Source organism: Eumetopias jubatus, unplaced genomic scaffold (assembly GCF_037043125.1).
Source record: "Eumetopias jubatus isolate StellerSeaLion01/CBP00866 unplaced genomic scaffold, mEumJub1_p1.0 scaffold_11, whole genome shotgun sequence".
In the NCBI taxonomy this organism is placed as follows: Eukaryota; Metazoa; Chordata; class Mammalia; order Carnivora; family Otariidae; genus Eumetopias; species Eumetopias jubatus.
Window position 1 is genome coordinate 57229455 of NW_028274817.1, and position 25691 is coordinate 57255145.

General features: G+C 38.0%; 1 protein-coding gene across 1 annotated transcript; it reads left to right on the top strand.

The window, feature by feature from the left end:
• The first annotated feature begins 706 nt into the window (after nt 1-706).
• On the top strand, nt 707-24475 carry SATL1 (spermidine/spermine N1-acetyl transferase like 1). Its single transcript, XM_028101435.1, has 6 exons — nt 707-1291; nt 3443-3494; nt 9233-9313; nt 9707-9808; nt 10372-10412; nt 24305-24475. Exons 1-6 carry the CDS (start codon nt 707-709, stop codon nt 24473-24475), a joined length of 1032 nt encoding a protein of 343 aa, XP_027957236.1.
• Nucleotides 24476-25691: the final 1216 nt, after the last annotated feature.

The following is a 25691-nucleotide window of genomic DNA, read 5'->3' on the forward strand; positions in this document are numbered from 1 at the left end:
GAAAGAGGTGGTAAGTGGAAGTAAGGACAGAAATAGGAAGTGAATTATTTCAGGGCCGGGGCAGAGGGAAAACAGAATTAAAGCAACTATCTTTGAATTGAGTGGTTAAAATAGCAGGCACTTTTAGGGAGAACGCCAAGCATAAGCTCTCAGACTCCTTCCAGTTTCTTGCTCCACCCTCTTAAGCTCCAGGAAAGGAGAAAATAAAGTGGTGGTCAAGCAGGCCCTGTCCCTCACCACATGGGGGAGCACTTAGGCACGTAAATATGAGCATTGTGACTTCCATCACTATGATGCAGTGACTGTGCAAGGGGGTGAAGCAGTAATACTCCCCCAGGGTCATTTTCTTCCTCTCACTTCCGGCCTGTTGGCAGAGAAAGGCTAGATGACAACCTGAAACCCAGCCAAGGCTACAGCTGTAATCGCTGGTGAGGTCAACTCCAGCAAATCAGAGGCATCAGTAATCTTCTTTAGGTAGTCCTTTATTTTCCCCATTCTCATCTTGATAGAGGGGTCTCAAAGTACGAATCAAGTTGAGAAAAAACAGAAACGTCCTAAAGCCTCCCACTACAGTGCTGTAGTTAAGGACTCCTGCTCCATCAAGATTAACTTAGTCACTGGCCAACCAATCATCTGCCAACCCATCATCTGCCAGCCAGTCCTCAGCCAACCAGTCATAAGTCAACAAGTCCTTAGCCAACCAGGAATGAATCAGCTTGGCATGAACCAATCAGGCATGAAACAATCAAGCTTACCAGACATGAACCAACCAGGGATGAGCCAGCCAGGCATGGGCTCATTTGGTATGAACCAACTGGTTGTAAACCAACCAAATACAAGCTTACCTGACGTGAACCAACTGAGCATGAAACAACCAGTCAGGAGCCAACCAGGCACATGGCAACCAGGTATGAGCCAACAAGGCCTGAACCAACCACGCATGTGGCAACCAAGCATGAGGCAACCATGCTGGGGCCAATTCAGCAGAAGTCAACTAAGCATGAGGCAACCAGGCCCAAGCCAACCATGCACAAGTCAACCAGGCCTGAGGCAACCAGGCCTGAGCCAATTCAGTATGAGTCAATCAGGCATGAGGCAACCAGGCTGGAGCCAATCAGGCACAAGTCAAGCAGGAACAAGCAAAGCAGGCATGAACCAACCAAGTCCAAGCCAACCAGGCATAAGGCAACCAGGTAGAAGCCAATCAGGCATGAGGCAAGCAAGCATGAATTCTTTCCGAGTAAGACCTGCAGAGGCTCATGACTGCCCAGAAATCTTGCGCCTAATTAAAGTAAGCATCTTTCTCCTTATTCTGGGGAGTTTCATGGCATTAGTTTAGGGCTGAGAGTAAGGAAGGCATAGGTTGGTTTGAATCCTAGCTCTGCTAATTATGACCCACGTACACAACCTTCTGGAAGTTACTGAACCTCTCTAGGTTTCAATTTTCACATCTAAAATCAAGATCATAGTACTATCTATATCAAAAGATTGTTGTAATAATGTAAAATAATTACACATAAATTTCTTGACTTAAAGTAGTGGGCTCAGGAAGTGGGGGGGGGATGAATCCATGGATATTTCAGAGACCTAGTATGTTGTCCGTCCTGGGGAAATTTTATCTTTAAGAGGATCTTAGAGAAAAGAAATGTTTCACTTAAATGAATGACCTATCAGTAATAGAATTTCAGGTATTAATGTATAAGATTTTAGGGTAGAAAGTCTTGTTGCTTTTAAGACCACACCTACATGTAGAAGCTAATGATTGTGCCAAAAAAAAATTCATCCCGAACAAATTTTCCATACACTTTCAGACAGTTCTTTGACTCCTGAAGCCCATCCACACCCATCCACAGACAACCTCCAGGAGTCCAAGGAGTTGGGTTAAAAATGTCTGATTTAAAAATTCATTTTTAAGGAGGTAATTATGGTTTTCCTGGAAATCATCCCAGTATATAGTAAAGAGGACAAGCTAATAGCCATGGTTACTGTGCTTAAGTTTTGTGGCACTCAAACAATCACTTATGTGATGCACAGCCTAAACAATTCCATATAAAAGTAGTGGCTTAGATTTTTAATGGAGTAAATATGAGGCTGGAATAAGGCACAGGTTATACATAAGGGAACCTTATAAAAAGTTTTGCAATGAAAATGTTTCCATCTACTAATTTATATGTACATATATTTTATAAATTAATTTACATACTTTTTCTATCTATCTATCCATCCATCTATCTATCTATCATCTATCTATCAATCATCTATCTATCTATCATCTATCTATAAATCCTTAAATCAGGCCAGGTTCCTTTCTCTTTGATCAGAGAATGTGTTTCAATGGCCAAAAAAAAAAAAACACCAACCATTTTCTAGTGAAATCTATCTGCTGAAATGATGCTAGGTCCTATTACAGATCTGTAAGAACTGGATTATCTATATCTTCCACTTTATTCTATTCCCACAAATTCCCATATCATTTCTCTAACTGGCATTAATCTGCATGATTAGATCATCAATCAAAATACTACACACGTTAATTATTCCAGAAGCATGTTTTTCCATGTAGAAAAAAAACACTTAAATTTTTCTGTAGCTTAGTATCTGATGCCCAGTTGGCAATTAATGAATTTATTACTGAATGACAGTGAATCTCTCTATCCAGAAAACTTACCTTCTTTATCTTTCCAAACATCACCAAGGGAAAAATAGATCACTGGACCCTCCCACTTCAATGAACCTGTATCTGTGGAGTTCCTGACCACATTTAATTTTAAATTTGCCTCATGTACCTGAATATAAACTAGAAGTTTCTTGGGAATAATTTTAATGAGTATTCACTAGAAAAATACTAGAAAAGCTAAATTACTTACTCTTATAGACATGAGACATTATTTACTCATAGGTATGAATGTAATAATTAAGTAGCTTTGAGCTTTATGTTCTAATAATCTGAAAGTGGGCAATGACTTCCCAAGCATGAGATCCAAACCATGTATTAATTTGAATGTGCAAAAAAATGATATAGTGAAAAGCCACATTGACAAAGTCTAAAGTTAAACTGGGAAAAACACCTCACAGGCAAACATGACAGACCTTTCATAAAGTCTACTAGCTTTATTGTATATAGACTTTGTGAAATCTACCTTGAATATTCAGGAACATTTTTAACTGTACTTCAACCTTTCTGGTTGTATTCAAGACTAGTTACCTGGACAACCTATCTTCATGAGTGAGTTATTGACATAGTTGATCTTCTCTCTACATACATTTAGATTTTAAGGTTCTAGATGACTGGAGTTAATTCTCACTCACTTTTATTAATGCCGACTGGGACATCTTATGTTAATAAATGCTCAATAAATAAGTGCTCAAGAAAAACTTCATGATTATCATCTTAAGAATTTATTATTAAGCCATAAACTGAAAGTTTTCTCTACTTTGATAGGAATTGGCTTCCTGTGAAAACATGCTAGATTCAGTGAAGTTAACAGTAACAGGTAAGATGTTTTATAGTATTTTCAGAGCTAAAAAAAGAAACATGGCATAATGTATACACTCATACCTACTTGTACCTAGATATGTGGAAGCTGCTGTCTTTGGCACACAAAGATGATGCCATTAATAGTGCCTACCTGTGCAGGACATTAGTTTGGTAGCCTTGTCAGTGATCCACTATATTTTCCCCATTAAGTATGAAATTCATATTTAAGAGCTTTTACATCTTATGGCTGCAATAGACTTCAACTAATTTTCAAAATGTAGAATGAGAAATGTAACTGCTCAAAGAAAGTGAATTTAATGCCCAATACGTTGGTAGTAGCCAAACAGGATGAAATAGATAAACAGAAAATGACCGACTATTTTCAAGATATTCACTACATTTTGATAGCAATGCAAATAGATACATTTGATAATGTTAAAAGGATAGGCTAGTGTTTTACAATGAATTAGAACTTTTTAGGCAGGAAATATAAACACTAAGAAAGGATTAAAGCATATAAAATGACACACTTAGAATTCCAAATGAATTTGAGGATGGGCTTTACCATTTCTGTGAAAAGAGATAGGGACTGGAATTTTGATAGCCATTGCATTAAATTTTTAGACCACTTTGGGTAGTACTGACATCTTAACAATGTTATGTCTTATCTATGAATACAAGAGGTCTTTCAACTTATTTAAGTCCTTTTCTTTCAGCAATGTTTTTTGTAGTTCTCAGCATGCAAATATTTCACCTCTTTTGTTATATTAATTCCTAGTTATTTATTTTAGGGGCTACTGTAAATGGGGTTGTTTTCTTAGTTTACTTTTTAGTTTGTTCTTTTTGTGTATAGAAACAAAAATGACTTTTGTTTGTTGATCTTATAGCTTGCAAATTTGCTGAACCCCTTTATTAGCTATAGTAACTTTCTTTTGGATTCTTTGAGGTTTTTTAATCAGTAGGATTGTGTCATCTGCAGAGATCATTTTACCTCTTTCTAATTTAGATAGCTTTTATTTCTTTTTCTTTTCTGATAGTTTTGGCTATAACTTCCAGTACAATGTTGAAAAGCAGTAGTAAAAGTGGGCATCCTTGTCTTCTTAATCTTAGGGGGGATGCTTTAAGCCATTCACCATTGAGCATGAAGTTAACGGTTTTTTATAATTACCCTTTATAATGTTGAAGAATTTTCCTCTATTCCTGGTTTTCTGAGGGCTTTTATCATGAAAGTGTATTGTATTTTGTCAAATGCCTTTCCTGCATCAATTGAGATGTTCATGTGCTTTTTTCCTTTTGTTCTGTTAATATGATGTATTATATTGATTTCTTATGTTGAACCATCCTTTCTTTCCTAGGATAAATCACACCATACAGTACATCATAGTTTTTGATGTAGTGTTCCATGATGCATTGCATATAACACCCAGTGCTCCATGCAATACATGCTCTCCTTAATACCCATCACCAGGCTAACCCATCCCCCCACCCCCTCCCCTCTAAAACCCTCAGTTTGATTCTTGGAGTCCATAGTCTCTCATGGTTCATCTCCCCCTCTGATTCCCCCCCCTTCATTTTTCCCTTCCTTCTAATATCCTCCATGCTATTCCTTATGTTCCACAAATGAAACCATATGATAATTGCCTCTCTCTGTTTGACTTGTTTCATTTAGCATAATCTCCTCCAGTCCCACACATGTTGATGCATCCAGAAAGGATGCAAAAAGTTGGGTATTCCTCCTTTCTGATGGCTAAGTAATATTCCATTTATTTATTTGAGAAAGAAAGCCAGAGAGAGCAAGAGTGGGGGAAGGGGCAGAGGGAGAGGGAGAAGCAGATTGGGGAGCTGGCCATAGGGTTAGATCCCACGACCTGGGATCATGACCTGAGCCAAAGGCAGATGCTTAACTGACTGAGGCACCCAGGCGTCCCTTTTGTGATGTCTTTACATGTCTTCAGTATCAAAGTAATACTGACTTCATAGAATGAGTTAGGAAATGTTTCTTCCTCTTCACACTTTTTTGGAAGAGTTTAAGGATTATGTTAGTTCTTCTTTAAATGTTTGATAGAATTCACCACGGAAACCATCTCCTGGTTCCTGACTTTACTTTGTTGAGAAATTTTTTTTGATTACTGATTCAAACTCTCATTACAGATGTGGTCAGATTTTTTCTTGAATCAGTTTAGGTCATTTGTAAGTTTCAAGGAATTTGTTCATTTCTTCTGGGTTATCTAATTTCTTGGTGTAAAGTTCATAGTATTTACTTATAATCCCTTTCATCTCTGTAAGGTCAGTAGTAGTGTTGCTTTATTTCTGATTTTAATTAACTTGCATCTTCTCTCTTTTTTGTCAGTCTAGTTTTCAATTTGTTGATCTTTTCAAAGATCCAAATTTTCGTTTTACTGATTCTTCCCTATTGTACTTTTCCCCTTTATTTTGTTTATCTCTGCTCTAAAATTTATTATTACCTCTCTTCTGTTAGCTTTGGGCTTAGTTTGCTCCTTTTTTCTAGTTTCTTAAGGTATAAGGTTAGGTTATTGCTTGAGATTTTTTTTTTAATGTAGGCATTTATAGCTACAAGTTTCCAAGCACTGCTTTCAGTGCATTCTATAAGTTTCATATGTTGTATTTATATTTTCATTCATCTCTAAGTGTTTTCTAATTTCCCTTGTGATTTTTCTTTGACCTATTGGTTGAGTGCATTAATTTCTACATATATGTGATATTCCTAGTTTCCTTCTGCTGTTGATTTCTAGTTTCAATCCACTGTGATTGGAAAAGATACTTTGTATGATTTCAATCTTTCAAAATTTATTGACTTGTTTTGTGGCCTAACATATGGCCTATCCTAGACAAAGTTCCATGTGCACTTGAGAAAAATGTGCATTATGTTGTTGGGTGGAGTGTACTGTGTATTTCTTTTAGGTTCATTTGATCTATATTGTTGTTCAAATAATCTAGCAAATTATTTATCTTCTGTCTGGTTGTTCAATACATTATTGAAATTGAAGACCTGAAGTTTCCTACTATTATTGTAGAGCTATTTTTCTATCTTCAATTCTGTCAGTATTTGCTTCATTTATTTTGGATCTCTGATTGGTACATAAATGTTTATAAATGTTGTATCTTCTTGGTGAATTGACCTTTTATTATTAAATAACCTCCTTGTCTCTTGTAACATTTTTAACTTAAAGTCTATTATGTTTGATATACTACAGCCACCTCAGCTCTCTTAGTTACTATTTGCATGAAATATCTTTTTTCCATTATTTCACTATCAACCTTTCTGTGTGTGTGTGTGTGTTTAAATCTAAAGTGAGTCCCCTATAGGCAGCATAGCGCTGGATCATTTTTTTAATCCATTATGCTCATCTCTGTCTTTTGATTAAACTATTTAATCCATTTACATTTAAAGTAAATGAGGAGGGACTTCTGTCATTTTGCTGTTTTCTATATGCCATACAGGCTTTTTGTTCCTCATTTCCTCTACTGCTACCTTCTTTTGTGTTTTGTTGGATTTTTGTATTGAAATATTTTGATTCCCTTCTCATTTCCTTATGTGTATATTTTATAGATATTTTCTTTGTGGTTATTATGGAAATTACATTTAACATCCTAAAGTTATAATAATCTAATTTGAATTTATACCAGCTTAATTCCAATAGCATACAAAACTCTTCTCTTATACATCTCCATTTCCCCTCTTTTATGTTACTGATGTTACAGGTTACATCTTTGTACATTATGTGCCCAATAACATATATTAATAACTAATTTTATGCAGTTTTTTTAAATTATGTAGAAAATAAAAAGTGGAGTTATAAACAAAATTAAAATAACTCTAGCCCTTATAATTGCCCATGTATTTACCTTTAACTAGGTACCTTTACTTTTATCTTTATTTCTTTATGTGGCTTTGAGTTACTGTCTAGCTTTCTTTCATGTCAACCTGAAAGACTTCTAGCATTTTATGCAGGGCAGGTCTACTGATAGTGAAATCCCTCAGGTTTTTGTTTCTTTGTTTTTGGTGGTGATCTGGGGATGTCTCAATTTCTCCCTCATTTCTGAAGGGCAGTTTTGGTAGAGATACAATTCTCAGTTGATAGGCTCCCCCCAGCACTTTGAATAGATAAACTCACAGCCTTCTGGTCTTCAAGGTTTCTGATGAGAAATCAGATGATAACCCTATTGATGATTCATTGTACGTGACAAGTTCCTTCTCTCTTGCTGCTTTCAGAATTTTCTCTTTGTCTTTCAGCAGTTTGATTATGTGTCTTAGTGTTGCTCTTTTTAGTTTATACTACTTGGAGTTTGTTGAGCTTCTTGGATTTGTAGATACATTAATTGATTCAAATTTGGGAAGTTTTCAGCCATCATTTCTTTAAATATTCTTTTTTCCCTTCTCTCTTATCATGCTAAGAATCTACCTTATAGAGTGTATATTGGCCCACTTGATGGTGTTCCACAAAGCCCTTAGGCACTGTTTATTTTTCTTCATTTTTTTTGAAAGATTTTATTTATTTGACAGAGAGAGCGAGAGAGCACAAGCAGGGAGAACAGTAGAGGGAGAGGGAGAAGCAGGCTCCCCGCTGAGCAGGGAGCCCAATGCGGGGCTCGATCCCAGGACTCCAGGATCATGACCTGAGCCGAAGGCAGATGCTTAACTATCTGAGCCACCCAGGCGCCCCTCTTCATTGTTTTTCTTTCAGTTCCTGACTTGGTAATTTCAATTGTCTTATATTCAAATTCACTATTTTTTTTCTTCTGCTAGCTCAATTCTGATTTTGAACGTCTACAGTGCATTTGTCACTTCAGTTATTGTACATAATTATCAGCTTCAGAATTTTTGGTGGGGGTTCTTTTTTTATAATTTGTATTTTGTTACTGAGATTCTTATTTTGTTCATACATTTGTTTCCTGTTTTTGTGCCTGTCTTTCCTTTAGCTTTTTGAGCATCTTTAAGACAGTTGTTTTAGTCTTGTTCTAATACATGTGGGCTTCCTCAGGTATGTTTTCTATTGATTTACTTCATTCTTTTGAATGGGGCATAGTTTCCAATTTCTTTGTATGTCTTGTGATTTGTTGTTGAAAACTGGACATTTGAATTTTATGTTAACTCTGGAAATAAAATTCTCCCCCTTCCCCAGGGATGGCTCGTTTTTTTTGTTTTTGTTTTTTATTGTTATAGGGTATCTCTGTAAGAGATCAGCGTGGGTTAAATGTTTAAGGTGTTCTGAGGTCTTTTCTGAGTCTGTCTTTCCCTGGTCATGCATGGTAGCTTTCTAAATTCTTGTGTGGCTCTTTTTACATCTGGAAGCTGCTTTCATTGGTGGAGGTTTGAAAAATGGTGGCCAACTTCTAAGCTCTCACCTCAGCATTAAGAGTAGCAATCCATGAGCAGAACACAGAACTCCAGTATCTGGAGGATAAGTCCCCTAATGCCTACCCTGGCTCCAGCAATCACTCAGCAATTCATGCTGCCATCTGTACAGCTGCTGCCATGAGGCAAGGGGGCAGGGGAGACTTGTAAGCCACCAGTAGGCTGATAGCTGAATTTGACCAAAATTAACTGCAGTTTGGCAGCCAAGCTGTCCTCTGGAAGTTGTAAGTGTTCAAATAAACTCTAGAGTTCCAGAATATTCACTGCCAGTACAGTTGTAGAGGTGAAGAGATGAACTCCTGGTACTGCCTACTCTACCATCTTCCTTTTCTTTATTATAAACTTTCTAACATATTGTATATGAATTTATATTTCAGATTTACTCAGAGATGGCTTTGGGAACAATCCCCTTTTCTACTGCCTAATTGCAGAAGTACACAATCAACAAAAACCATCAGGTAAAACAAATCTGGGGTATACTTTCTCTACCTGAAAATGAAGAACAGTTTGATAGCATAGAATTCCTATTAAACAGAGTAGAAGAGTATAAGTACATAAACTTTGTTTTTTGTTTTATTTTGTTTTTACAGAAAATGTGTGGTATGTATTTGTATATGCATAGGAAAAAATTTGGAAAAATATACATTATTAAAAGATGGCCTGTCTTTGTTTTAAGACTGTGTTATAAGGGACCTAAACCTACATTATGTATTTTTTGTACTGTTTGATATTTTGTCCAGTAAGCTTTTATTAGTTTAATAAAGAAAACACTAAGATATTCAATTTTAGAGGAAAGAACACTCTAAGATTCAAAGCATTAATCTCGTTGTACCTTCTCTTCCCTTTTCTAGGCAAAGTGACTGTTGGATTTGCCATGTACTACTTTACGTACGATCCCTGGATTGGCAAGTTACTTTACCTAGAGGACTTTTATGTCATACAATCTTACCGAGGTCGAGCTACACTTATATTTTACTTATAGTTTAAAAATTAAAATGGCATATTTAAAGGAGTAGAGATAGGGATTCACTATAAATATGGTATTTAAGTTAGTTTGTGTAACTTACTTCTATTTCATGAGAATGATCACTATCCTAGTTATCCTTGCATATGGGGAAAACTTAATCACAGATTAGAAAATGACTTTCTTTTTAGTTCCCATCAAAGCTTGAATAAGCCAAATTATCACAGCTATCCTTTTATCTTTAAAAAATGTGTTTATATTTTAGATTGTTTTGTCTGGAAGTGAATAAGAAATATACTATATTATGAGAGTGACAGGGACTCACTTCTGCTTCACCAATCTTTAAATCCAAAATCTTTTCTATTACCTTTGGAACCACTTTACAATTAGGAAGAAGATATTAAAAACATTCATGAGTTGAGTTTCAACACAAGCTATTAAGAATATATAAAGCCACATATAGGGTTTCATATTTTACTTCTTTAAGATTAAAGCAAAACTTGTTAAGTGGATTTTTAAAACTCGTGTCATTTTCCATTATCTATTTAAAAGGTCTAGGTATTGGAGTTGAAATGCTGAAGAGGTTAAGTCAGGTAAGTATTACATTTAGTATTGGTATTCTGTATGTTGTCATTTTCTTCATTAAATATTATTTAACAGGGTGTAAATTAGATAATTTATCTCACCTTCTGAACATAACCTCAAAACACTACTTATTTTTTCATTTCAATTAAAATAGATCTTCAAATCAGATAGTCATATAATTATATTTGAATTATGTTAATCAAAAACTGATATCTATGTAATCCACAACCATACTATACATCACTTTGCTATAAAGCAGAAGTAAGCAAGAGGGAGATTAGAAGGCAATTCTACCTATAAAATAGGTCCATGGTATGAATATAAGAATAGCATGAAAATGACTTCTGGGAAGTTGGAGTAGGAGCCTCCTAAGCTCATTTTGTCTCAGGGACACACCTAGAAAACAGCCACATAAGTGCAACCAACCCAGAAAATGACCTAAAGACTAGCAGAACAGACATCCCACAGTTAATCAAAGGGAGGAGCCCACATTGAAAAGGGTAGGAGAGGCAGAGACTAGGTCAAGAACCAGATTCCTGGGGAGACTAACCACAAATGGGAGGGACACCACAAGCACATAGAAGGGAGAGGATCAGACCCCACAGCAGGCAACCCAGGCATGGGGGATCTGCATTGGAGACAAGTGCCTGTAACATTTGGCTTTGAAAACCATGGGTCTTTAACTTCTCGAATTTTTACAACCAGTTGGGCTTAACTCCAGGAACGTTAAAAATCAGTGGGCTTAGTGCTGAGAGTGAGAGGGCAATAGGAAATGGAGTCCCGAACCTTAAAGAGACAGCATAACAAACAACCTCACCAAGACAGAACACAGGAGCAGCAGTATGAAAAATGCCTAGGGTATCCATGAACTTATTTACAAATCTCAGAATATGTGCTGGAGGGGCAGGGATCTTTAGGAGACTATGCCAAGAATAAAAAAGTTGGTGGGAGCCTTTTCTCTCTCCCCAAACCCCTACTTCCCAGCCTAGATAGCTGGATACTTGTGGGAAACGGGGTATGCTGCAACTACCTTGCTAATACCATCCATCCCACCCCATATTCTCCTGTGGATCCACTCCATCCATTTCACCCCACTCAGCAGGAGGCTCTCCAAAGCAGCTCCTGTCAGGTCTTATTCAAGCAGCTCTGGCAGTGACCTGCACCAGTCCAGAATGACTCCTGCCTTGTGGAGAGGGAAAGATAACCCCACACATCAGTTCGACTGCAGCCCTAGCAGCCAAACCTAATAACTGGCAGTGCAGAGAGTGCCCTGCTGATCAGTGGGTCTGCAGCACCAGCACATGGACTGGGGGCAGGCACCTGATATGATAATTGGCCTTGTCCACCAACAAAAACCTCAGGGGTAGCAGAGGGAGAGACTTCTGCAGTTTGGAGTCACTGCAGCCATGGCATTGGAGACAGGCATCTGGTCTGCCAGCCTTGCCCACCAATAAAAGCCTCTCAAGGTACAAGGTAGAGAGAGCACGCTGCAGGTGGGTGCTACCACAGCCCTAAGAGACGAACTGGGGATAGCATTTGATTTGTTTATAGCCACTGCCCACCAACATAAGCCTCTTAGGAGACAACACAGGGAACGCACTCTGCAGTCTGGTATGACTTCATCCCCAGCAAACTGGGCTTAGGGCAGGCATTTTGGTCTGACTGCTGACAATGCCCAACTATAAGCCTACTGCCACAGAATGGCCCTTTAACAGCACAGGACCAAATATGGCCCACAAAAAATCAAAGCAGGCCATTGCAGCCAACTGGACTGAAAGCAAATAAGGCTTAGCCACAACAGTAGGGCACACACAAACCAAATAGAAGACACCCATGAACCACCTGGTTCTGGTGAACAGGAGACATTGTGCTACGGGGCACCACAGGACCTCTTCTTTGTAAGGCCACTACATTCAAGATCAGGAGACATAATTGATTTTCCTTACATATAAACAAACACAGAGAATTAGACAAAATAAGACAGAGGAATATATCCCAAATGAAAGACCAGGATAAAACCACAGCAAAAGAGCTAAATGAAATGGAGACAAACAAGTTACCTGATAATGAATTCAAACTCATGGTCCTAAGATACTGGACTTGAGAAAAGTGGAAAATCACAGGAAAACCTTCAACAAAGAAATAGAAAACAAAAAAGTAACCAATCAGGGATGAATAATTTAATAACTGAAATGAAAAATAGACTAGAGGGAATCAATAGATTAGAGGAGGCAGAAGAACAGATCAGTGACCTGGAAGACAGAGTAATGGAAAGCAACAAAGTTGAACAGGAAAAAGAAAAAAAAAAATACAAATGAGAATATGTTTGGGGAACTCAGCAACATCATCAAACCTAATAAAATTCACATTATATTGATCCCAAAAAGAGAAAAGAGAAGGGGGCAGAAAATTTATTTGAAGAAATAGCTGAAAACTTCTCTAACCTGGGGAAGGAAACAGATACTCAGATCCAGGAGGCACAGAGTCCCCAAGAAAATCAACCCAAGGAGGTCCACACCAACACACATAATAATTAAAATGGTAAAAAAGTAGTGATAAAGAGAGAATTTTAAAAGCAGTAAGAGAAAAGTTACATACAAGGGAAATCCCATAAGGCTATCAGCTGATTTTTCAGCAGAAACTTTGCAGCCAGAAAGGACTGGCATGATATATTCAAAGTGATGAAAGGAAAAAACTTGCAACAAAGAATACTCATTTCATGGCTACCCAGCAAGGCTATCATTCACAACAGAAGTAGAAATAAAGAGTTTCCCAGACAAACAAAAAGCAAAACAGTTCATCACAACTAAACCAGCCTTAGAAGAACTATTAAAGGGAATTCATTGAGTGGGAAGAAAACATAACCAGGAGTAAGAAATTATGAAAGGAAAAAGCTTCAGTTAAATACAAACAAACAAAAAAAAGTCATAGATGAATCACTTATAAAACCAGTATGGAGGTTAAAGCACAAAAACAGTAAGACCAGGTGTATCTATAAATATCAAGTCAAAGGATTCACAAAATGAAAGGGCGTGAAGTAGGACATATACATAAAATGGTGGGGGGAGGATAAAAATTTACTGCTTTTAGAATGGGTTCTTAAAAAGGGGCGCCTGGGTGGCTCAGTCGGTTAAGAGTCTGTCTTTGGCTTAGGTCATGATCCCAGCGTGCTGGGATCGAGCTCCACATCGGGCTCCCTGCTGAGCAGGAAGCCTGCTTCTCCTTCTCCCTCTGCCATTCTCCCCACTTGTGCTCTCTGGCTCTATTTCTCTGTCAAATAAATAAACAAAATCTTTTTAAAAAATGGAATGGGTTCAAACTTAATCGACCATCAACCTAATATAGACTGCTACACTATATGCATGTTATATATGAGCCAAATGGAAACCATAAATCAAAAATATCTAATAGATAAACAAAAAATTAAGAGAAAGGAACCCAAGCATATCACTATAGAATGCTATCAAAGACAAGGAAAGTGCAAGAGAAAAAAGTAATAGAGAAGAACAGCAAAAATACCTGTAAAACAGGTAACAAATGGCAATAAGTACATACCTATCAATAATTACTTTGTATGTAAATGAACTAAATGCTCCAATCAAAAGACATAGGGTGACTGAATGGATATAGAAGCAAGACCCAATGATAAGCTGCCTACAGGAGTCTCCCTTCAGAACTAAAGTTACATGCAAATTGAAAGTGAAGGGATGGAAAGATATTTACCATGTAAATATAAGTGAAAAGAAAGCTGGGGTATGAATACTTAGACAAAATAAACTTTAGAACAAGACTGTAACAGGAGACAGAGAAGAACACTACATGATTATGAAGGGAACAATCCAACAGGAGGATATAATCATTGTAAATATTTATGCACCCAATATAGGAGTATCTCATACATAAAGCAACTATTAACAGACATAAAGAAAAAAAAACATGACATTAATACAATGATACTGGGGGACTATAATCCTCAGTTACATTAATGGATAGACCATCCAGACAGAAATCAAGGAAACAGTGGCTTTGAATGAAACATTGGACCAGATATATCTAAAAGATATACTCAGAGCATTCCATCCCCAAATAGTGGAATACCCATTCTTTTCAAGTGTATCTGAAATGTCCTCCAGAACAGATCACAGATTAGGTCACAAAACAAGTCTCCACAAACTCAAAAAGATTAAAATTTATCATGCATCTTTTCTGACTACAATGATATGAAACTAGAAATCAAACACAAGAAAAAATCTGGAAAGAACACAAATACCTCGAGGCTACAAACATGTTATTAAACAATGAATGGGTCAACCAAGAAATCAGAGATTAAAAAAAAAAAAAACACATGGAGGCAAATGAAAATGAAACTACAATGATCCAAAATCTTTGGGATCCAGGAAAAGTTGCTTTAAGAAGGAAGATTATAGCAATATAGGTCCACTTGATAAACTAAGAAAAAGCTCAAATAAAGAACTAACCTTACACATAAAGGAGCTACAGGGAAAGAACAAAGCCCAAAGCCAGTAGAAAGAAGAGGATAACAAAGCATGCAGTGGAAATCAATGAAATAGAGACTAAAAAAGGAAAAACAACAACAACAACAACAATACAACAGATAAATGAAACCAGAAGCTAGTTCTTTGAAAATGTCAACAAAATTGAAAACCTTTAGCCAGATTCATCAAAAAAAGGACTCAAATAAAATTAAAAGTGAAGGACAAATAATAACCAATAATTCAGAAATATTAAGGATTATGAGAATATTATGAAAAATTTTATGCCAACAAATTGGACAATCTAGAAGAAATGGATAAATTCCTAGAAAAATATGACCTTCGAAAACTGAATCAGGAAGAAATAGATAATTTGAACAGACTGATTACTAGCAATGAAATTGAATCAAGCAATCAAAAAACTCCAAACAAAAGTTAGGACCAGAGGGCATCACAGGTGAATTCTACCAGACATTTAAAGAAGAATTAACACCATTTATTCTCAAACTATTCCAAAAAATGGAAAAGGAAGAAAAGCTTACAAATTCATTATACAAATGCAGCATTACCGTGATTTCAAAACCAGATAAAGACACTAAAAAACAAGAAAACTAAAGGCAATATCTCTGATGAACATAGATGCAAAAATCATCACAAAATATTAGCAAACCAAACCCAAATATTCATTTAAAAAATTATTCCCTATGATCAAGTGGGATTTACCACAGATGCAAGGGTGGTTTAATATTCACAAATCAATCAATGCGATACATCACATTAACAAGAAAAAGGATAAAAACCATACGATTATCTCAAAAGTTGCAGCAAAATCATGTGAGAGCAGTAATCAAAAACCTCCCATAAAACAAGAGTCCAGGGCCTGGTGGATTCCCTGAGGAATTCTACCAAACATTCAAAGAAGAAATAATACCTATTCTCCTGAAGCTGTTTCAAAAAATAGAAACAGAAGGAAAACTTCCAAACTCATTCTATGAGGCCAGTATTACCCTGATCCCAAAACCAGGCAAAGACCCCATCAAAAAGAATGACAGACCAATATCCCAATGAATATGGATGCCAAAATTCTCAACACGTTCCTAGCTAATAAGATCCAACAGGACATTAAAAGGATTATCCATCTCAACCAGGTGGGATTTATCCCTGGGATACAAGGGTGGTTCAACATTCCCAAATCAATCAGTGTTACAGAAAACAGTAAGAGAAGATAAAAGAACCACGTGGTCCTCTCAACTGATGTAGAAAAAGCATTTGACAAAATACAGCATCCTTTCCGGATTAAAATGCTTCAGAGTGTAGGGATAGAAGGAACATTCCTCAATTTCATAAAAACCATCTATGAAAAGACCACAGCGAATATCATTCTCAATGGGGAAAAGCTGAGAGCCATTCCCTTAAGATCAGGAACTCGACAAGGATGCCCACTCTCACCACTATTGTTCAACATGGTACTAGAAGTCCTAGCAACAGCAATCACACAACAAAAAGAAATAAAAGGTATTCAAATTGGCAAAGAAGTCAAACTCTCTCTCTTCGCAGATGGCATGATACATTATGTGGAAAACCCAAAAGACTCCACCCCCAAATTACTAGAACTCATACAGCAATTCAGGAATGTGGCAGGATACAAAATCAATGCACAGAAATCAGTTGCTTTCTTATACACTAACAATATAACTGTAGAAAGAGAATCTTCCCTTGTAGGGAATCAATTCCAATTACAATAGCACCAAAAACCATAAGATACCTTGGAATAAACCTAACCAAAGAGGCAAAGGATCTATACTCTAGGAACTACAGAACACTCATGAAAGAAATTGAAGAAGACACAAAAAGATGGAAAAACATTCCATGCTCATGGATCAGAAGAATAAACATTATTAAAATGTCTATGCTGCCCAGAGCCATCTATACTTTCAATGCCATCCTGATCAAAATGCCAATGGTATTTTTCAAAGTGCTGGAACAAACAATCCTAAAATTTGTATGGAATCAGAAAAGACCCCGAGTTGCCAAGGAAATGTTGAAGAAGAAAAACAAAGCTGAGGCCATCACATTGTATGACTTCAAGCTATAATACAAAGCAGGGATCACCAAGACAGCATGGTACTGGCACGAAAACAGACACATATATCAATGGAACAGAATAGAGAGCCCAGGGCGCCTGGGTGGCTCAGTTGGTTAAGCGACTGCCTTCGGCTCAGGTCATGATCCTGGAGTCCCAGGATCGAGTCCCGCATTGGGCTCCCTGCTCAGCAGGGAGTCTGCTTCTCCCTCCGACCCTCCCCCCTCTCATGTGCTCTCTCTCTCTCATTCTCTCACTCAAATAAATAAAATCTTAAAAAAAAAAAAAGAATAGAGAGCCCAGATACGGACCCTCATATCTATGGTCAATTAATCTTTGAAAAAGCAGGAAAAAATATGCAATGGAAAAAGACAGTCTCTTCAATAAATGGTGCTGGGAAAATTGGACAGCTATATACGGAAGAATGAAACTCAACCATTCTCTAACTCAATACACAAAGATAAACTCAAAATGGATGAAAGACCTCAATGTGAGACAGGAATCCATCAAAATCCTAAAGGGAAACATAGGCAGTAACCTCTTCGAAATCGAGCACAGTAACTTCTTTCACGACATGTCTCCAAAGGCAAGGGCAACAAAAGCAAAAATGAACTTTTGGGACTTCATCAAGATAAAAAACTCCTGCACAGCAATGAAACAGTCAGCAAAACAAACAGGCAGCCCACAGAATGGGAGAAGATATTTGCAATGACATTTGCAAATGACACTACAGACAAAGGGCTAGTATCCAAGATCTATAAAGTACTTCTCAAACTCAATATCCAAAAAACAATAATCCAGTCAAAAAATGTTCAACATCATTAGCCATCAGGGAAATTTAAGTCAAAACCACACTGAGATACCACCTTACACCAGTTAAATGGCAAAAATTGACAAGGCAAGAAACAACAAATGTTGGAGAGGTTGTGGAGCAAGAGGAACCCTCTTACACTGTTGCTAGGAATGCAAGCTGGTACAGCCACTCTGGAAAACCATATGGAGGTTCCTTAAGAAGTTAAAAATAGAGCTACCCTATGACCCACTAATTGCACTCCTGGGTATTTACCCCAAAGACACAGATGTAGTGAAAGAAGGGCCACATACACCCTGATGTTCATAGAGCAATGTCCACAATAGTCAAACTGTGGAAGGAGCCAAGATGCCCTTCAACAGATGAATGGATAAAGAAGATGTGGCCCATATATACAATGAAATATTACTGAGCCAACAGAAAGGATGAATACTCAATTTTTTAAAAATTTTTATTGTTAATCACCATACATTACATCATTAGTTTTTGATGTAGTGTTCCATGATTCATTATTTGCATATAACACCCAGTGCTCCATGCAGTATGTGCCCTCTTTAATACCCATCACCAGGCTAACCCATCCCCCCACCCACCTCCCCTCTAGAAGCCTGTTTGTTTCTGAGTCCATAGTCTCTCATGGTTCGTCTCCCCCTCCGATTTCCCCCCCTTCATTTTTCCCTTCCTACTATCTTTTTCTTCTTCGTCTTCTTCTTTTTAACATATAATGTATTATTTGTTTCAGAGGTACAGGTCTGTGATTCATCAGTCTTACACAATTCACAAAGCTCACCATAGCACATAGCCTCCCCAATGTCTATCATCCAGTCACTCCATCCCTCCCACCCCCCACTACTCCAGCAACCCTCAGTTTGTTTCCTGAGATACAAATTCCTCATATCAGTGAGATCATATGATACATGTCTTTCTCTGATTGACTTATTCTGCTTAGCATAATACCCTCTAGTTCCATCCACGTTGTTGCCAATGGCAAGATTTAGTTTTTTTTTTTAATGGCTGCATAATATTCCATTTTATATATATACCACCTCTTCTTTATCCATTCATCTGTTGATGGACAACAAAGTTATCGTGGACATTGTGGACATGTGGACATTGCTACTATAAACACTGAGGTGCACATACTCCTTAGGATCACTAAGTTTGTATCTCTGGGGTAAATACCCAGTAGTGCAATTACTGGGTCATACAGTAGCTCTATTTTCAACTTTCTGAGGAACCCCCATGCTGTTCTCCAGAGTGGCTATACCAGCTTGCATTCCCACCAACACTGTAGGAGGGTTCCCCTTTCTCTGCATCCTCGTCAACATTTGTCATTTCCTGACTTGTTAAATTTAGCCATTCTGACTGGTGTGAGGTGGTATCTCATTGAGGTTTTGATTTGCATTTCCCGGATGCTGAGTGATATTGAGCACATTTTCATGTGTCTGTTGGAAATTTGGATGTCTTCTTTGGAAAAATGTCTGTTCATGTCTTCTGCCCATTTTATGATTGGATCATTTGTGCTTTGGGTGTTGAGTTTGATAAGTTCTTTATAGATTTTGGATACTAGCCCTTTATCTGATATGTCATTTGCAAATATCTTCTCCAATTCTGTCAGTTGGCTTTTGGTTTTCTTGACTGTTTCTTTTGCTGTGCAAAAGCTTTTTATCTTGATGAACTCCCAATAGTTCATTTTTGCCCTTGCTTCCCTTGCCTTTGGCGATGTTTCTAGGAAGAAGTTGCTGTGGCTGAGGTTGAAGAGGTTGCTGCCTGTGTTCTCCTTTAGGATTTTGATGGACTCCTGTCTCACATGTAGGTCTTTCAACCATTTGGAGTCTATTTTCGTGTGTGGTGTAAGGAAATCGTCCAGTTTCATTCTTCTGCATGTGGCTGTCCAATTTTCCCAACACCATTTGTTGAAGAGACTGTCTTTTTCCATTGGACATTCTTTCCTGCTTTGTCAAAGTTTAGTTGACCATAGAGTTGAGAGTCCATTTCTGGGCTCTCTATTCTGTTCCACTGATCTATGTGTATGTTTTTGTGCCAGTACCATATTGTCTCGATGATGACAGCTTTGTAATAGAGCTTGAAGTCTGGAATTGTAATGCCGCCACCTTTGCTTTTCTTTTTCAACATTCCTCTGGCTATACGGGCACTTTTCTCGTTCCATACAAATTTTAGGATTATTTGTTCCATTTCTTTGTAAAAGGTTGATGGTACTTTTTTTTTTTAAGTTTTATTTAGAATTTTTTAAAAATTTTATTATGTTATGTTAGTCACCACACAATACATCGTTAGTTTTTGATGTGGTAATCCATGATCCATTGTTTTCGTATAACACCCAGTGCTCCATGCAGTACATGCCCTCCTTAATACCCATCACTGGGCTAACCAAACTCCCTCCCCCCTCTCCTCTAAAACCCTCTTTGTTTCTCAGAGTCCATAGTCTCCAATGGTTCATCTCTCCCTCCAATTCCCCCCCCCCATTTTTCCCTTCCTTCTCCTATGTCCTCCATGCTATTCCTTATGTTCCACAAATAAGTGAAACCATATGATAATTGACTTTCTCTGCTTGACTTATTTCACTGAGCATAATCTCCTCCACTCCCATCCATGTTGATGTAAAAGTTGGGTATTCAACCTTTCTGATGGCTAAGTAATATTCCATTGTATATATGGACCACATCTTTTTTGGATACCAACTCCTCATCTGTAGTGTCATTTGCAAATATCTTCTCCCGTTCTGTGGGTTGCCTCTTTGTTTTGTTGACTGTTGCCTTTGCTGTGCAGAAGCTTTTTATCTTGATGAAGTCCCAAAAGTTCATTTTTGCTTTTGTTTCACTAGCTTTTGGAGATATATCTTGAAAGAAGTTGCTGTGGACAATGTCAAAGAGGTTACTGCCTATGTTCTCCTCTAGGATTTTGATGGATTCCTGGATTCAAAGAACCAACTTCTAGTTTCGTTGATCTGATCTACTGTGTTTCTGGTTTCTAATTATTGATTTCTGCTCTAATTTAAATTATTTCTCTTGTAATGCATGGCTTAGGCATCGTTTGTTGCTTTTTCTCTAGTTCTTTAAGGTGTAGAGTTAGTTGGTGAATTTGGGATTTTTCTATTTTTTTGAGTGAGGCTTGGATGGCTATGTATTTCCCCCTTAGGACTGCCTTTGCAGTATCCCATAGGTTTTGGACCGATGTGTTTTCATTCTCATTGATTTCCATGAATTGTTTAAGTTCTTCTTTGATTTCCTGGTTGACCCAAACATTCTTGAGCAGAGTGGTCTTTAGTTTCCAAGTGTTTGAATTTCTGCTAAATTTTTTCTTGTGATTGAGTTCCAGTTTTAAAGCATTGTGGTCTGAGAATATGCAGGGAATAATCTCAATCTTTTGGTATCAGTTGAGACCTGATTTGTGACCCAGTATGTGGTCTATTCTGGAGAAAGTTCCATGTGCACTCGAGAAGAATGAGTATTCTGTTGTTTTAGGGTGGAATGTTCTATAAATATCTATGAGGTCCATCTGGTCCACTGTATCATTCAAAGCTCTTGTTACCTTGTTGATTTTCTGCTGAGACGATCTGTCCATTGCTGAGAGTAGAGTATTGAGGTCTCCTCCAATTAACATATTGTTATCAATATGACTCTTTATTTTGGTGAACAGCTGGCTTATGTAGATGGCTGCTCCCATGTTGGGGGCATAGATATTTACAATTGTTAGATCTTGTTGGATAGACCCTTTAAGAATGATAGAGTGTCCTTCTGTGTCTCTAATTACAGACTTTAGTTTAAAATCTAATTTGATATAAGAATTGCTACCCCAGCTTTCTTTTGAGGTCCACTGGCATGGAATATGGATCCCCATCCCTTCACTTTCAGTCTGGATGTATCTTTAGGTTCAAGATGACTCTCTTGTAGGCAACATATGGATGGGTCTTTTCTTTTTATCCAATCTGCAACCCTGTGCCATTTTATGAGAGCATTTAGGCCATTCACATTGAGAGTGATTATTGAAAGATATGAATTAATTGTCATCATGTTGCCTGTGAAGATGTTGTTTTTATAGATTGTCCCTGTAAATTTCTGTTGTATATCACTCTTGGGGTCTTTCTCCTTTTATAGAAACCCCCTTAATATGTCTTCCAGGGCCAGCTTAGTGGTCACATATTCTTTCAGTTTCTGCCGGTCGTGGAAGCTCTGCATCTCTCCACCCATTCAAAATGACGGCCTTGCCGGATAAAATGTTCTTGGCTGCATGTTCTTCTCATTTACCACCCTGAATATGTTTTGCCAGGCTTTTCTGGCTTGCCAGGTCTCTGTGGATAGGTCTGACGTTATTCTGATGTTTTTCCCTGTGTACGTAAGGAATCTCTTCCCCCTAACTGCGCTTAAGATGGTTTCCTTGGTTCTAAGATTTGCAAGTTTTACTCTTACATGCCGGGGTGTTGGCCTGTTTTCCTTGACCTTGGGAGGGGTCCTCTCTGCCTCTCGACGCGAATATTTGTTTCATTCCCCAGATTAGGGAAGTTCTCAGCTACGATTTACTGAAATACATCTTCTAGTCCCCCCTCTCTCTCCACTCCCTCTGGGATTCCAATTATTCTGACATTGGAACGTTTCATGGTGTCACTTATTTCTCTGATTCTATTTTCATGGATTCTGAGTTGTTTTTCCCTGGTCTCTTCTTTTCCCTTTTTATCTATTATATTGTCTTCCAGGTCGCTTATTCGTTCTTCTGCCTCACTTACCCTAGCTGTTAGATTATCTAGATTGGATTGGATCTCATTGATACCCTTTTTAAGTTCTGCCAATTCAGCTTTCATTTCTGCCCTTAGAGACTCTATGTTGCCATTAATTGATTTCTCCATTCTCGCCATTGTCTTCACAATTGGTAGCCTGAATTCCATCTCCGACATCTTGGTTATATCTGCATCCATTTGTAAATCTGCAGCATAAGTCATAATCTCTGAGTCTTTTCTATTTTGGGCATTCCTCCTCCTAGTCATTCTGTTGATGGGTGTTTGAGGGAATGTATAGAGTCCAAATTATTGACCAGAACCCAATCAAGATGCACCTGTTTTCTTGGGAACTTAGGGTTGCTGGCCTCTTGTTTCCCCAGCCTGTCTTCTGGGGGAGGGGCCTGCCGCACTGTTACTCAGGCAACCCTGTTTGGGCGGAGTTGACCTGCCCCTCTGTGGCGGGGGATGGCCTCAGTGGTAATCAATGTTTTGTTCTCTGGCGGCTTTCCGCGTCTCTTCCACGAGTCAGAGCAGAAGAGACAGTTTCCAACCCTCTGCCTCAGAGCAGAGAGACCACAGTCTGTTCTTCAGTGAGTTCTGCAGGCCACACTGTCTCCGTTTCTGTCTGTCCTGCTATAAACTGCAGCGTCCTGGGTTGTGCACCCCTCTGCATCGTCCCCAGTCCTGCCTCCAGGTCGGGGCACGTCTCCGCCCTTTGTGCTTCTAAAACCAACAGCCGCTCCCAGTTCGCCTGCGCGACCCTGCCACTCCGGGTTTCCACCTTGGGGTGTGCCCTAAAGTCCTTTTCGCACCGCTACCGGTCTGCGAGTCTGCCCCGTCCCCAGCGCACGAGGCTGTTGCTCACCGTAGGTGTAGGATTCCCACGGCCAGGCACCCTCCCGCTGCCGTTTATCCTCCAAATAAATCAGGGCTCCCTGCTTCGTACCTCAAAACCAACCACCTGTGATATTCTGCTTGTAGAGATCCAGATCTTATATCTCAGGCTGGTTTTGTGGGTGCTCAGAGTGGCCTGGTAGATATCCAGCTCAATTCCGGGGACCAGTTGAAATAGGGTCCCCTACTCCTCCGCCATCTTTCCTTCTCCCTGAATACCCAAATTTTGCATCCTTTCCGGATGTGTCAACATGGGTGGGACTGGAGGAGATTATGCTAAGTGAAGTAAGTCAAACAGAGAAAGGCAATTATCATATGGTTTCAGTTATTTGTGGAACATAAGGAATAGCATGGAGGATATTAGGAGAAGGAAGGGAAAAATGAAGGGGGAAATCAGAGGGGGAGACAAACCATGAGAGACTATGGACTCCGGGAATCAAACTGAGGGTTTTAGAGGGGAGGGGGATGGGGGGATGCGTGAGCCCAGTGATGGGTATTAAGGAGGGCACGTACTGTATCCAGCACTGGGTGTTATATGCAAACAATGAATCATGGAACACTACAGCAAAAACTATTATGTACTGTATGGTGACTACTATAATAAAAAAAATACAAAAACAAAGAAAAAAACTGAATGGGATTTATGAAAAACCAATGAGAAGACTTTGCAAATCATTTTTGGACTTTTCAAAGAAAGAGTTTTAAAACTCAACAGGCCTTTTTTTCTTCTTACAGCTTTGGAGAAGTCCAAGAGTTAACTATTGTATTATTATTTGGAAGTATTATACAGACATAGTGCCTTGCATATAGACCTTTAATAAAATAAATGTGTACTTTAAAAAAATGTACTTTCAATTAAAAGTAATCTCTTTGTTTTTAAACAGATAGCCATCAGAAGCCAATGTAACTGCATGCACTTTCTTGTTGTCATTTGGAACCAGGCTTCTATTGACTACTATACTCGTCGAGGGGCTTTAGACCTTTCCTCTGAGGAGGGTTGGCATCTGTTCAGGTTTAATAGAGAAGAACTCATGGATACGGCAAAGGAAGAGTGAAAGATGACTCATCTCAACTTGTCCCAACATATGCTCCAACATTTGAATGTCACCTGAGTCTAACAGCAGTTTGACTTTGAGTGTTGTACAATACAGCAAGTGATCAAACTCTGGTTTGAGCAGATCTTTTACTTTGAAAGAGATTTGGTATATATAATCAACCTTCCTTTATCCAAACTAATATACTAATGACTAGTAACAGAGTTGATGATCCAAAAGAGTAGATAAATCAAGCATCACTTTATATTTAGTAGTAGGATATTTATTTTTTACCTACCATATCTCACTAAATTTTAGATGTTTATATTTTCACATCTTAACACAGCTGAAATTGGGATAATTATAATGATCAACTGGTATCACTTTTTTCTTAGAGGCAAATAACATGTCTTAGATTTGATGAAATATGGATTCATTTGATTATAAACAGATCTGAGGTACAAAAAATTCATTTAAAATACTGAAGCTAAATTTTGAGGAGCTTACTTATGAAAAAGTAGTAAGTGAACTATTTCCCTACCTTGAGTAGCTCAAGTACCACTGACTCCTTAACATCATCTCAGAACTACATTTTATCTCTGAGCATTTACAGCTATTTGGTTGTATTTATCTTAGGGAAGATACTACATATAACACTTGTATATACATACCTTTCTTTCTTTTCTAGTAGAACTATAAGCCCTTTGACAGAAGTATAATTACTTTTGTATCCTGTGTTGCAAGCATAGAACATGTGAGTTCCTACTATGTACCAGGTATTTCATAAGCATAAAAGCTGCACAAAGATGATTCAGTCATAACCCACAAGGAGTCCTGTCTGTGAAAAAATACTAGTTTTAGCTTTATAATAAATTGGATGGGTTGTCACAACTATAAACACCCAAGTGTAAAGGAATGTAGAATAGAGAGCATTTCACTCCTACCTTAGAGGACTGAGAAAGGTAACACTGGAATTGGGTTGTAAGGATGAGTAGGAAGTTAGAATATGGAACAGGATGAAACAAAAAAATTTCTAAGAGGAAATACCAGCATAGGCAGAAAAAAAAATAACGAAGCATGTTCAAGGAGTAAGTGATATGTTACAGATAAAATATAACATACATTGGCAGTAGGGTAGGAAAGGAGAGGGAAGATAGGATTAAAGTTGAATTGGGATCATAAGTGAAGGGCCTTGTATGTCATGCTTAGGTGTCTTGATTTGACTGTATAGGCGATG